Source organism: Pongo pygmaeus, chromosome 5 (genome assembly GCF_028885625.2).
Source record: "Pongo pygmaeus isolate AG05252 chromosome 5, NHGRI_mPonPyg2-v2.0_pri, whole genome shotgun sequence".
In the NCBI taxonomy this organism is placed as follows: domain Eukaryota; kingdom Metazoa; phylum Chordata; class Mammalia; order Primates; family Hominidae; genus Pongo; species Pongo pygmaeus.
In genome coordinates, this window is record NC_072378.2 from 107,466,054 (window position 1) to 107,481,127 (window position 15,074).

The window sequence follows — 15,074 nt, forward strand, 5'->3', positions numbered from 1 at the left end:
TTTGCAGGTGATGACCACACTGCCTCAAACCAAATCTTTTCCCTGGAAATGAAATGATTGCATGACAGACTCTATGAACCCTGAATATGTCAACAACTCATGGACCAGGCCTTGCTTAGCAATTAGTCTTAGGGGGATTTTATCCAGAAATCAGACAACAGTATACTAGTGCTTTTTGGGGATTTTGTGATTACCATTCATGTCTGGAGCATGAGTGTGGGTTAATAAAAAAAAAATCCATAAAGGAAGAAAAGATGTGGCAGTCAGTCTCTCTCTCACACACACACACACACACACACAGAGTCACTATCAATTGGGAGGACAGAGAAAACTCAAGATGTGGCAAAAGCCATTAAGAGGCAAGAAGGAAATGTTACTTAGATGTCTACTTAAAGTTTCCTTTTATTCACCCCCACCCACCCCTCAAAGAGGCCAGTTTTTCCCAGATCTGAATATCACCATCATAATGTTTGTCATAACTTCTGACCACCTGCACTATGATTTACGGAATATATTTTACTAATTGACTCACTTTGAAATCCTTTCTTTGTTTTAAGCAGTAGTATTTGTGATATCATGGGCTCATTATGGTAGTTAAATTTGTTTTCTTCTCATACAAAGGAAAAGAAATACAATTTAAATAGTGGAAATATTTGCAAACCACCTAAATTCATTCTGAGCAACCCCATGACATGACATGAGGGGCTGGGAGGACCACCAATCTGGCTGAGAATGATATGACATTCCCATTACCATCCCTCCATCCAGGGCCCATGAACCACATCACATGGAGGAGAATTTCAATCAGGCCTGCATCTCCCTTAGGACACCAGTGCCGGAAGGCTGCATTGTCAGAGTCTGTTCAGCGAGCCAGGCTTGTCCCTTTCCATTGCCAGAATCTGGCTGCGCACATCTTTCCTTTTTTGACTAAACGCATTGCTTGGGAATTATTACATTGCAAGAGTAAACAATAGCACATATCATTTAACAGTAATAGGGAACATGCCATGGTTGAGCCTGGCGCCTGGTCAAGGTTCACATGAGGGTGTTCCATTTGTAAGTTAGCACCCTACAAATTGTCCCACCCAGTGCAGATCCTGCAGGCTTTCACAGGACCTTTGAAGAAATGGGTTATTTTACAGGCTTCGTTAGTACTGGGGCTGGTTTAACTAAGCAGATGAAGCTTTTTTTTTTTTTTTTTTTTTTTTTTAACCAGGCTAAGAAGCCCTAGGAGCCCTTGTGGCTCTGCAGTCATGCTCTGGTTTTTAAGTAAATGTCTTTTGGAAACTTACGAGCCAAAAAAAAAAGAGAACGAGAGAGAGAGAGAGATCGAAAGCACTTCTCCTCCAAAGTCCAGAAACTAAAATCATGCCCGGGTAGCTCGTCAGGTTCAGGGTGTGTCTAAATTTGAAGGGATGTTTGCTTCTGATATGAACATTTTTCTTATACTTTTATTATAGAAGATGATGTGTCAAATGTACAAATAATGTGTGCCTGGTGCCAGAAAGTGGGAATCAAGCGCTATTCCCTGAGTATGGGAAGTGAGGTGAAAAGCTTCTGCAGCGAGAAGTGCTTTGCGGCCTGCCGACGAGCCTACTTCAAGAGAAATAAGGTAAGAGCACCGGAGAGAGAGGCGGCTCCCCACAGGCCTCACCAGCCCACACGCGCATGTGCCTCATAGCTTCTAGCGGAAAACACTGCGCACCTTTTACTTTTATATTTTTATTCTTTCTGTTTTGTTGATTCCCCTTTTGTGTCATGCTTAACCTTTTGGAATAAGGAATCCCCTTCTAATGTGTTTCTCTCGGCTTAGTGTTTGTGTTCTGAGAGGGTGAATGAATCTGATGAGGACACTGTGATCACAGCTGGTATCCTCATGGCCAGTGTCTTTCCAGCAGTAGAGTGCAGACTGCACTCTGAGTACATGAAAGATAAGTGGTAGATATTTCTTATAAAAGCCAAGTAATTAGCCACAAAAGCATGGCCAGAAAGTTTTAGCCCACTTAGTTTAATTCTTGTACCCAGTGGAAATATTGCTATTGCTCTTTTCAGAATCTGGCCCACGAGTTCTTGTCAAGAAAAATGTCAAGTCTCTCTTGACATCTTATGTTAAAGCTGATTGATATTGAGAAAAGATGAAATCATGAATACATGAAACAACATTGCTTACACAGCCAAGCATTTGTGAGAAGCATGGTGGGTAAACACAGGAACAGCCATCGTTAGAATTTTTTTTTGTTTTGTTTTAAAGACATCCCAGGTCTGAAAATGTCCTTTTTGAATAGTGTTAGCCACCATGGATGGGAAATGGAATGCATGATGTTTTTACAATCACACACACATGCACACAACTATTTTCTGAATCCTTAAAGAACTGCTGTAGCCTTTGCCACCAACTACTGAGGTAACTTGCTAGTCCTCAATTATTTTCCATTGATATGTAAAGCTTCCTTAATTCATAAAATCTTTACTAAAATTGTCCACATTTTGTTGTTTCCATTTCTATAATACAAGATCCAAATCTGTTCTTTCTTGAAGCAAACAATTATTATTTTTCTAAAAGTGTGATATTTGCAATCCTGAAATGCTAATTATGGGCTCACTGCATTGCAAGAAGCACTGTTGCAGCAAATTATCTCCTGAAAATTTGGGTCACATTCATTCTGCCAAAAAACATAATGCCGAAAGAATTAGGCTGCAGAATTCAGCAGGGTGGAATTTTAGTAGCAGTCTCTAAGAGTTAGGCTCATAATCTTCACTGGAACAGAGAGGCAAGTAAGGAAATTGTTTGGAATTCTTTTGGGACTGTCAGCCCTCAGGTTCACTTTCCCCTGGGAGGAGCCAGTGAATCTGGGGAGGAGGGTGGGAAGAACGATGCACGGGAGACACGTTTTGTTTTAATATAGGCGGATTAAAATGATCTCTGAGACCCCGGGGCTCCCGTTTTGAATGCTGAGCACTGGAGTAACAACCCCAGGAGTGGGCCCAGTGCTTTCTTCTTCAAAGCCCTACTTACCACAACAAAATACTTTGCATTCCATCTCAGAAGATGGCTATAGAACAGGGCTTTTTGTCTTTCTATAATTCTGAAGGGTTATGGGTCTGAATCTTGATGGGCTGCCTGTAGGAACTAAAATCAAGCAAGATGGATTTGTCACAATCCTGGTGATACATGTTATATTTTGCAAACTGTGTTTTATAGTGAGCCTTTGAAGAAAGGCACCTGATTCCATTTGGAAAAACACTCCAGAATACCATATCTATATCTATATTGTTTACATCATTATAAAGTTTAAGGTCAAACTGAATTTAAGCTTTCATAGGGTACATTTTTGAAAAATGGATAACTGGGAGCCAGGATAGGAATTAGCATTTGGAATACCTACAGCAGGTAAAGTCAGCAGTGGGAGGAGGACCATCACATTTCACTTTCTACCAGGAGTTATTGGGGTATGTCTTTGAACATCTTGCTAAACCTGGAAGTTGCAGCGGTTTGGTGTTTAGCCAGTGACTTTGCCAGCTGATCCCAGTTGTCTGTTAGTGTACAAACAATTCCTCCCTTCTCTGCAGTCTTCATCCTTCCTTATATATCCCAAAGCTCTGACGTGCTATGCCTTCTTGTGTGTGTGTGGTTTTTTTTTTTCCAAATAGAGAAATAAACTAGTCATATCATTTGCTGGCTTCTTTTTTTTTTTTTAATTTTAAAGAGTGTTATCTCTGTTACAATATTATATTGTATTACAATAAACATGTACAGCTGCTGCATTTCTGTTAACTGATAGGCTTTTGTGGTCATTTCATTTCGGGCTTGGGTTTCCTAATGGATTGTATTAGATACCAGTCTCCATCCTGCCATTTCTAAGAACTGCTTGTAATAAGCCCCTGGGTGTTCTGTACTGAAGACAATAGCAAATAGCTACTTCTCTTCTTGTATCATTTAACAAAGTCCTTAGTCCTTGTTAATTAAATTGTGGACTTTCTTAATCTTAGAAAAAGGGCAAAATTCTTCCCATTCCTACGTAACAGATTTTTTTTTTCTGGCTAAATTCTACCATTTTTAAGTTTTGAGAAGTGGATAGAAAACAGAGTGAATAATGTAATGTGTGTGTGTGCAGAACAGAATTTTGCCTTAGGTATAGTGTAGACTTAAAAAAACATAAAATTAACTGTGCTGTAAATTATGCTTTATAATGACAGCCCGATTCTTGCTGGATAGCATGCTGGGATCTAAAAATGGTCTCTAAGTTGAACCCAAATTGCATGCATAACTTTACAAAGAAAAATCCTAGTAGAAAAGGTAGCTAATTAGGAGCAGTATTCAGCTGACCTCTGTTTTGTGTGTGAGCAACACCTGCATTTGTGAATGTAAATTGGACAGCTGTGCTTGTGGTCTCTGTGAGTTTCTGTTCACACACGCTTGGGTGTAGAGTCAGGAATTGATTTGCTGCTGAAAACAAGGACAAAAATAACCCAACTCTGAAAATGATGGCTCACTGAAAATGGGCTCTTTAAATTTCTTTTGCCTCTCAATCCTTCATTTCTCTTTGGGTTTCTCTGTCTGTTTAATGGGGTGGGTTGAAAGTGTCACATACATCTCTCACAGACTGTCACTATGCAATAAGGTGGGATGGATTGAAGCCAGGTTAACCTATATAGTATATAGGTTATATTTTTAACTGAATTTAAATTTTTATTTGAAGAGTTGTCTGGATTGCTACGAATATTAGGCTTTCTTCAAAATACTTCTACTCAACACTGCCAGGAGAGGACCATGAATCACAGCTGTATTCACTTAAGGACTCTAACTACTAGTTTACACATTTCAGAATGTTGGCTCTAGGAAGTAGATAGTGTTAATTCATAATATATTTTGTAGGGTCCTTATCCCCGAAGGCTTGTTTGCTGCCTTAAAAGTTTTTGAAACAACGGGTAAGAAAAATACTTATGTAGTCTGTGGGCATTGTATGGACAATGGGATGTCAATCTAATTATTTCATGTATTAGAGACTTTTCAGGGAACTAATAGCTCACTCTTTTCCCAGCCCATTTTTGGACTTGAGAGCATTTCTGTCCTTGTAATTCATCTAGGAATTGGAAAGTTGCAGAGACTCCTTAGTGATTTTGCACTCTTGTGGAAACATTTAGTCCAACTTGCTAACACCAGTTTTACTTTGCATAGTAATACACACTTAAAAATACTCTTTCCTAAGGGAGTAATGTCTTGTAACCATTATCCCTCTAAAAAGGAGTAACAAACAACACCACAAATGTTAGTCACTTCCAAATGGCCTGTGTTTGATCTCTTTCCTTTTACATGGGAAATATCTTATTGTCCAAACTAATATCCAAAAATCAAGAAGGAAATTAAAAGTCAAGACAAATGGCCACTGCAGGCAATGTAAAGGATGATTGTTTACTTGTTCAGATCTCAAGTTTTTAATGTTGTTTATGGATTCGGAATGTTGATAATTTACAAGTAAACACAAATTCCTAAGAGCACCAAAGTTTTGCTTCCTTGTTCTAGTTTTTTCATAATTTGAAAGGCCTGACGCCATGGCTCGTGCCTGTAATCCCAGCACTTTGGGAGGTGGAGGTAGGAGGATTGCTTGAGCCCAGGAGTTGAAGACCAGCCTGAGCAATAGAGTGAGACCCTGTCTCTACAAAACATACAAAAATTAGCTGGCTGTGATGGTGCTCACCTGTAGTCCCAGTTACTCAGGAGGCTGAGGTGGGAGGATTGCTTAGCCCAGGAGGCTGGGGCTGCAGTGAGCCATGACTATGCCATTGTACTCCCTCCTGGGCAACAGAGCAAGACCCTATCTCAAAAAAAAAAAAAAAAAAAGATCGAAATACTTCTTCAATATCATAATATTGTGGTTACCCAGCAGACCATAGTGGGAAGAAACCAATGTGGCTCAGAGATAAGGATAAGATGCATTAAAAAGAAAAAGATTATATAGACAGAAACAACATTTGCAAATGATGCCATTAAGATTTCTTAACAATCATTATAATAATAACATAAATATTCAAGGAGGAGAATATTGTATTATTAGCATTTCTTTTACTTTCAAACTATATTCTTGGTTATACAGTGATCTCTTCTTAGAAGAGATTTCTTTTGGAAGAACCCATCTCTAATTAGCATGTATCATCATGTTATTTGGAGTTACATTTTATTTAGACATAGTCTATTTGTCTTTTTATTAAAGTTGAATATATCCTGGGAAAGATTTCTCAGTTTCAGACTTAATTACAGAACCAAGTAGTGCAGAAGAAATGTGTAACAATTGCCCTGTTAATCTAGTGATTAACCTGTCTACTCTTTTTCCTTTAAATACCTGCAAGATTTAATTTGCAAAATGGCTATCATTCATGAAGGCTTGGAGAAGGACATTAAGAAATTACTTGCAATTAATGTCCCCTGACCACCTGAAGCTCAGGCCACAGACTTGCTTTTGCCAGTTGCTTGCAAATATCTTTGGCCCACAAGTAAATGCACCTGGGGAGCCCCAGGGTTCTTCCTATGGATTCCTCCTTGGTTTTAACAGCCACCAGTGAGCCTCCTGGATCTGTCCAGCTGCACCCTGGCCTGCAGGATGATTGCTTGGTTTTGCAGTGTCCCTTAGTACTGTGCTATAAGCCTATCCACTGCCTCATGTGTATAGTGGCTTCTCCTCCCAGGGATTTAGTCTGCAGGCCAGTGGCTGAGCTCCCTTTTGGTCATAGCAAACAGGGGTGTTCTCAGAAAGCTCTGGGGAAAGAACAACAAACCCAAGTGTTTCTTATTATCTTGTATTTTGAAATACAGAATGGAATATTGATGAGCTGCTGCAAATGAGAGGCTGGAAAAAGCAATCACAGAGGAGGAATAAACGTCAACCCTTGGAAACACATTTGGGAGTAGGGTTACAGCAGGAAAGTTCTGGCTAGTGAAGTGTAGGTCCGTTTAAACTGACACACAGGCTCTTGAGGAGAGCTAGAAAGTGTTCCAAGGCAGAGGTTCTGCAGACAGGGTGGGACACAGTACTCTAGAAAGCCATCAGAAGCTTGGGGAGAGGCATGTGACCTCATGTTCACCAAAACACTTGAAAACCACTTGAGAAACTCTGGTCTAAGGGATACCTGGAACACAGCATGGGGCAAGTGGGTTTGTACTGAAAGGAACAGCAACCACTTCTAGTTTTTAATGAGCCATATGTTGGGAGACTGAAGGAAACAGCAATAATTCTAACTCATTAGCCAGAATGGACATCAGTTTCTGAATAACATTAGATATTTTAGATTAAATGTGAAGAGTTGATGAAAACTCTAAATAGCTTCAAGCCCCAGTCTGTGTTCAACATTTTTCAGTGAGCAGAAGGAAGAGAGGGAATCTTTCATAAATCAGAATCTGGTCACCTGGGGATCAATACACAGTGCTATTGACGTATATGCTGGAATGTTAATTTTCAGACGTAGTACATCTCTGGCCATCCTTCTGGTGACGGCTAATGCTGTTCACTTAAATCAAGTTTTTTTCTCATCGGAACTGCCGGTAATTATCCAATCCATATAAAAGGCATGCTCCCTTTTAACATTAACCACAGTGTCAGATTGCATCGCCACATTGTGTTCTGGTGACTGCTTCTGCAGAGTGATGAATGTGCATGTTTGGAGTTCATAGTCCGACTGTCTGTTTGGGCAGTGGGCAGTTCAGTGAAACAAATGATCAGGAAGGGATCTATTTATTTGGGTCGAACATTCTCCTTATCGATCCAGTCACTTACATTTCCAACTCTCTCACCTTGCCACTAACAGTGTTCAGCTTTATCTGAAGAATGAGCGTTTAAAGAATTATCTTACAGGTCATTTTGATGTGATTCTCTGATCATAAGCTGCATTCAGCACAAAGTTACTCTTTGTGCCTGACAAAAAGGAAGGTGTTGTGAGACCTTATTAATAAAAACCAGAGGAGGGAGAAGGTTCTGAGAGTGCTTGGTGAACTGTCCTGAGAAGCCAAGAGATAATGATTATTCATTTTCCTGGAATAGTAGTTATACTCTGTTGATTCAGTGCTTTGTTAAAAATGTTAAGTATCTGAATAAGTGCAGGCATAAAAGGGCAGGTGGCTTGCCTTGAGATATTTTAAGGTAGTAGATTGAGTCCTGAATTTTTCTCATACACCTTTGCAATGTCTGGTCACAATGCCTAGTATGCTTGAGAGGCCCCATGGGGGATCCAAGCTATAGGCATGCCTGTGATTATCTTAATTTCTCCTCCATTTCAATACCTCTGGATAGCTTTTGTACACATAAACAGAAGTGTGAACTGGCCAAGCCATATGTAATTCTTTGTTCCTTGGGCTCTTTGCTCTTTGTTTATATTATCACAGATTAGAATGGAATAAAGAAAATCTTGCTACAGATGGTCACTTCATTTCTGTCCCAGCAGTTGAGACTGAGAATGGGAAATTCCCTATGTTACAATCCACTCTTAGGGTGGCTGTGCACACAGTGGAATCTAATGTCTACTGACAGACTGCCTTTGGAGGTTACAAACATCAGTCTATTGCATTCTCTGTAAACACAGGCTGTGGGCCAGAGCTGGGCTCTGCTACAAGCTCTGTGAGGCAGATCCATGGTTTAATGAATCCATAAAGATGCTTGAACTCTGTGCAATTTACTGAGCACTCTAGTTAAATGAAACTCCTGTAGTCTTTAACAAAGATAGTGATAATCGATGGCTGGGGATGGAAGTCCATGTCCAGCAGTCACAACCTCCCAGAATTTGTGTTGTCTCATTGCTAACAGAGGGTTAGTCACATGCAGTTTCTGAGGCTCACTGTGTCTATGTTGATATTTGCTCAATGTTTGAGAGCTGAATTTGGCCCAGAAATGACATAATCTTAGTAATGTTGCTTCTGCGAGGACTATTTTTAAACTACGGAATATTATTTAAAATAAATTTCTTTAAAGTGACAAGATTAAGCTCAAGAATTATATTTGTTCTAACAGGTAGTGTCTTTGTAAGTCATCCCCATGATGAAAAGTAAATAGCGGAATAAAATCCATTCCTGATTAAGTCCTCAAAATGTCAAATTGCATAGTGTTGGAGAGCCCTGATTAATTTTTCCATGGTAAAATATTCCTCATTAGTTTGCTATGGTTGAGGGTTAACTACTCCTATTATAAATTCAGACATTAATGTATTTTCTGCTTAATTCATCTTTGAATAGAGGAAAATATAGTTGGTAGATATGAATTTTGTACTTCCAAATGTGCTTTGGAAACATTATACTGATTTATGAGAGAGCTTTGGAGGCATGTAGGATAATTCCTTCATAAATATGTTGAAATGTATTTAAAAGTATTTAACCACCTTTGATTGTAGGAAAACAAGTGCCTTGACTTTGAAATGATTATTTTTCCATCAAAATAGTAGAAGTTATGACATAATTCAAAGATTTTGCATCTGATTTTTGTCACAGAAACTTAAACTTTCTTAATGTTTAACTTTCTTGATTAGCTAATTAGCATTAATTAATCCCACTCCCACTCCAATAATTATATTTTGGAGGTTCAATGGGTAATAGGAATTTTGAGATATTATGACTGCAAATTTTCACTGGCCTTTTGCCAAACATTCCATGGTAAAGCAGTGATTTTTATGTGGATCTCATAAATGATATGTTATCTTATAATCTGTTTTGATAGAATGATTTCATATTATTTAAAATATGGTGAGCATTTTTATGACTGCACATCTAAATCTTTGCTATAAGGAGAATCTTTGAAGGATGTGACACTTTCTGTGATAATCTGTAGGATTGTATGTTTCATAAGTGGAGCAATATAAATTGATATCAAAGAAAAAGGGGAATTTGCCCAACAGGAGATAAGTACCTCCCTACAGCTTTTTGTTTTTAGCCGCACTTAAAAAAAAATCTTGTTATTTAATCATCCATTCATTCTTTAAACAAATAAAATAAAAAGATATATTGAGCCCATATACGGCACTAAGCATGTTTTAGTCTTGGTGGATAGACTTTTGAACAAGAGAAAAAGTCCCTGTCTTAAAGGGACTTACACTCTAGCGGGGGAGATAGATGATATATACAGGCTTAAACATATCTTTGTAATATGATTTCAGGTAGGAAAAAGTGCTGTGAAAAAAAGCAGAGTGAGGGAGAGGGCTAGTGAAGGGCTGCTGTTTCATATCTGAGGATCACAGGAGTTATTTTTGAGAAGGTGACGTGTGCTGGGGACAGAAGGAAGTGACGGAGCTAGTTGTGTGTGAGGAGCTGGCAGCAGAGTGTCCTGTGGAGAAGGGGGAGTAAGTGAGAAACAGAAGTCCTAAGGCAGGAACAGTCTTAGCATTTTTGAACAGCAGCAAGAAGTACAGATGTCTGGAGTGGAATGATCAAGGTGGTGAGAAGCCAAATGACGTAGGCTGGAGAGGCAGTAGTTTGGAGTTCATTCTAAGTGTGATGGAAGCTATTGGAAGCTGTTGAGCAGGATGGGTGATATGATCTGATTTTTGTTGTTGATTGGGCCTCTGTGAAGGAAGTAACACATTTAGGATCCCGTATGCAAGGGGGATTTGGAGAGTAAGAAAGGCAACAGCATTCGCATCAAAGTTGGGTGTGTCTGGCAATAGAAAACTAAAAATATCTTGTTCACTGAATTATTCATTAGTAGTTATGAAACATTTCCCAGTAGCAAAAGTGTGTTGAACCAATTTAGGTTTTTTTTGTGTGTGTTTTGTTTTTTTGTGTGTTTTGTTTTTTTTTTGGGCAAGGTGTGGGAGGAAAGGCACCAGGGAGGGATGCTGTTGGGTAAGTGTTCTGACACAGCGATTTTCTTTCTATAGGGCAGGTGGGGCTTGTCCCCAACCCGGTAGAGAGGTTAGGGCCTCAGAAGGCAAGCTCCATGCAGAATCTAACTCTTGCTCTGGGAGACCTACAGCATCCACGGGCCTTCTCAAGCTCTAGCCTTAGAGGTAGCATTATGATAAAGAGATGGTAATCTTGAAGGGACCATCTTTGGGTAAAGGGATTATTTTGAAGTCGGCTTTATTCTGAGAGTAGGTATAGTCTGGTGATTACTTGTAGGGTGTGTCAGGATTTTTAGTACAAGTAACAGACGACCTCAACAATAAAAGATATCATTTGGAGTTATAAAGTCCCAAGCTAGTATGTACTTTGGGGCAGGTTGATTCAGCAGCACAGTGGTCTTATCACAGTCCCATTTCTTTCCATCTTTGTATTCTTCCATGTAGAGTGTTGGCCACATTCCATGGCAAGCTCCCCAGTGGTCATGGGACAGCTGCTAGCAGCAATCAGGGCTACACACTTTCTTGTTGACATCCTCTGGAATGAGTCTCTGGCCTAGCATTCCAAAAAAAGAGTCTTGAAATTCATACTCATTGTCTGTGCTTACATTACATGCTCATACCTGAATTGGGAGGGGTGGGCTATGATGAGAGAGAGCAATGGAATGTCTAGCATGAGCCAATCAGGGCTTCCCTCTGAAATTCAGGTTGAGCTCATTTTCCTCTGAAGCCCATGGGCAGCATGGGGAGGGGTAGCTACCAGAATGAAAGTCAGGGAACTGTTAGGGAGGGGACCAGAGTGATGGCTGATGGGAGATGCCAACAAATGCCCACTAGAGAGAAAGAGAGATGATCTGCTGAGGTTAATTCATGAGGTTGAATTCTTTACACAATGGATGTGTCATGCCTGTCTACCTTTGACATGTGGGAGAAATAATCTAAAGTGGATTGAAAGATAAAAATGTGGTTAGCCATCATCATAGGGTCCTTAGATGAACCACCTCTTCTACCCAGCACCAGCTGTTTTGAGAAACCTGATTATTAGAACATTGGCTCTAGTATTAGGACTGATGTGATCACTATTTCCACTCTTTTCAGACTTTAGAACATGAGATTGCACAGAACTAAAACAAAGGGATTGTGGTTAGCTGTTATCCCCATTTATAAATAGGAACAGTGGTGCCATTACAGCAGCAGATAGCTCAGAATATAGTTTCCTCAGTGTAAGTGGCCTAGGAGAGGCTGGCCAAGGATTGTATTGGATGTGGGGAGCTAGATGCTTTGGGTAGAAGTCTGATGGGATGAGGCTGCTGTTACCCATCAAGAGTTAGCTGGTCCACACATTGAAGCTACTTTCTTTGTGGCTGAAAACTGTGTCTGCTAAACAGAAGGAAAAGAGAAGTGTTCAGAAGAATTGTGATACAGTCTGAGGCTAAATGCTTCAAGTTCAGGTGGCCAAAGGAGTAGAAGTCTTGAAGACTGCAGCTTTCACCATTATTAATTAATCTATTTATTTATACATTCAACAAATATTTGTTGAACAGTAACTATGGGAGTTACAGTGGCCAACAAAACCTGGTCCTTGCCCTCATGAAGCTTATAGTCCATTGAGGGACAGATGTTTATTTAAATAATAACGCAAATGTGAAGTCGTCACTGTGGCATGTGCCATGATAGTATTGGGCACGGTCCCATGAGAACCTTTATCAGGGTGAGTTGACTTGTCAGAAGATCTTGAAGCTTCCCTGAGTAAGTGGGGCTAGCACTGAAATCTGAAGGATAAAGAGGTGTTAAGTAAGGAAAGAGAGAAGGAAAGAGCTTATTGGGCTGAGGACACCACAGTGTGATTTCTAATTTTGGCATTGATACGCGCTTTCTTTGCTAATTTCATGTTCTTTATGAAGGAATGGCGCTTTACCCACAAACAAGAAAACAATTGAACAAACAAATATTCCCTGGAATGATAACCCCATTTATCCATTTGTTTGCAAATTCATTCATTCATTCATTCATCCATTCTACCAATCCTTGGGGATTTGTTGCTTGCTTGCTGGCCTCTGCCTGCTCTGACTTTTCGATCAGCTTCATGGACTATAGAGTTAGCACATTAATACTAAATCATTTCAGAGAGTATACAGCTTGTAACTCTTGAAGGTAGAAGCATTTTATAAATACATCATAATACTGTAATAATCACAATGATAACTATAAGAGCTTAAGTGTTCTTAACTATCAAATGTACTAGAAAAGCAGCAATGACAACAGAGAAAAGATTGGGCAAAAATGCACTGATTTGAGAGAGGAGAATAGTGTAATTACTGTCTGATGAATGTGGTTGAAAGATAAATGAGATAAGTCACTTTTTGCTGGGAAGAGCCACAGAAAGGGCAGATACTCACCCTCATCCCCACTAGGTGTGGTGAAGAGATATAGTTTTGTTATATAGACAGAGAACTGTATAGTTACATTAACGTTAATGCAAGGGCAGACAGAAAGTTTGGGTAATGATGAATTCCAGGACAGAGAACTGCTGATTGACACTCAGGTCACTAGGCAAGACAATCGTGATAAAATGGAAACAGAACAGCATGTTTGCTGGCACGGCAACAGAGGGTGATTCTTGTGGTGCAATGGTGTGGTGGGAAGGAAGGGATTCTCCTCCCTTTCTTTGTATTCTTTGTTTCAGCCTCGCATCTAATTTTAGTACCTAAAATCATGATGACAACTCTGTAGAAATGTAGTGACAAATAAATAGGCAGGTAAGTAATTCAGATTTTATCTTCCTGGGTCTTACCTGGGTGATGTGGACATGGATATTCCTAATGAGAGGTATCTGAATCTCTCTTCAGATGCCAAATGGGAGAGATGACCCTTATAAGGCTAGCTACACCTTTACCTGCCTCAGGTGACTGTGAACCAGGGACTCCAGTTCAGCTGGAGTCAGCAGCCTCCTCTCCAGTTCTAGTAGCTCCTGAAAACCACACATAATGACAGTCATTTCCAAAAGAGGCTGATTTTAAAACTGTACTGAAAATGGCTAACAGCAGGCTGAAGGTTAAAGTAAAAAACTTAAAAACCATAAAATCTGCCTGGAGGCTATTTAAGCAAACTGTTTTAGAGGCACAGATGGTTCATATACCTCTGAGCCAAAAACAAAAAGGAAAAAGGGGACAGTAAAGCTGGCGTGATTAAGCAGACAAGTATGAAAGTTTTATTAGTACTAAAAAGGCATCCTTTAGAAAGTAAAAAATCCATCTCAGGAAATTCGGAAGACGTATTAAAGACCAGTGGGAAATGAAGAGGGCACACAGATGACATTTTGGAAAGCAACCAAAAATAGTGAAGACGGTACGCATGGACATGGGATATCAGAAGCTGTGCTCTAAGGACCTTAGGAAGCAGTGTAAGAGAAAGATGCCATATATGGACAACTGGGAGTAGCTTCCCTGTCCTGTATCAATCTGTGATGTAGAGCAGGTTTTATAAGGATTTTGTGCAACTTAAACAGTGGTTTGAATCTCTAAGGAAAATCAGTTGAAGCAAATTTGAGAAGCTTAAGTGCCATAAATCAGAGGGTCCAAAACATATGAAGGAAATAAAGTACGATGTTGCTGATAGCATTAAAAATAGCATGTATACTTGAGAGTGGAGAAGTCACTGGGGTGCAAGGCCATCCAGCCTCTCTCAAGGGTCCGCTTTGCATCCTGGATGCAGTCCTCCAAGTATCTTCCCATGAGTATGCTGGTGCCTGCACTCATGTGCACACAGAAAGCCTCTGGATTTGAGATGGGTGAGTGTCCATTATCATAATTTTGAGAAAAGCCAGACTCTAAGGAATGACAGAGCAGTACAAAGTTTGCAGGGTCACTATTTGAGGAGCCTCCTTTGAGAAAAACGAAAAACAAACAAAAAAAAACAGTATTTATGTCTTGAGTTAGCATTTGATACAAACCTAAATAAAAATGACCAAATATAGCCTTGCAAAAAAGTAAGGTAAGTTGTTTAGATTTTCAAAAATCCAAGTAATTCATTTAGAGTTTGGCTGACTCCCCCTGAAGAGACCCTTGAGGAACATAAACAACTGAAGACAAGGAATAAAGCCCAGCCTTGAATTAAGAACCTGGGGAAGGAGTGGATGATATTCCTCAGAGTAGAGAAATTAATAGTGTACCATCCCAGGGGTTTATATTAGAAGTAGTGTCACTTGGTAATACTGATGGCTTATTTGGCAGTAGATGACAGGAAGGAGGTAGCATTCGCTA

The 15,074-nt window shown here is 39.7% G+C and overlaps 1 protein-coding gene across 3 annotated transcripts in view; it reads left to right on the top strand.

Annotated features, from left to right (window-relative positions):
* The window catches only part of SOBP (sine oculis binding protein homolog), a 145,486-nt gene that overhangs the window by 41,993 nt on the left and 88,419 nt on the right, over nucleotides 1-15,074 (top strand). For all 3 annotated transcript variants that reach the window (XM_063666487.1, XM_063666486.1, XM_054491551.2), the window contains one exon: nucleotides 1,461-1,612. In XM_063666487.1, the coding sequence (XP_063522557.1) occupies nucleotides 1,461-1,612 (152 nt within the window). The remainder of the gene's footprint in view (nucleotides 1-1,460; nucleotides 1,613-15,074) is intronic.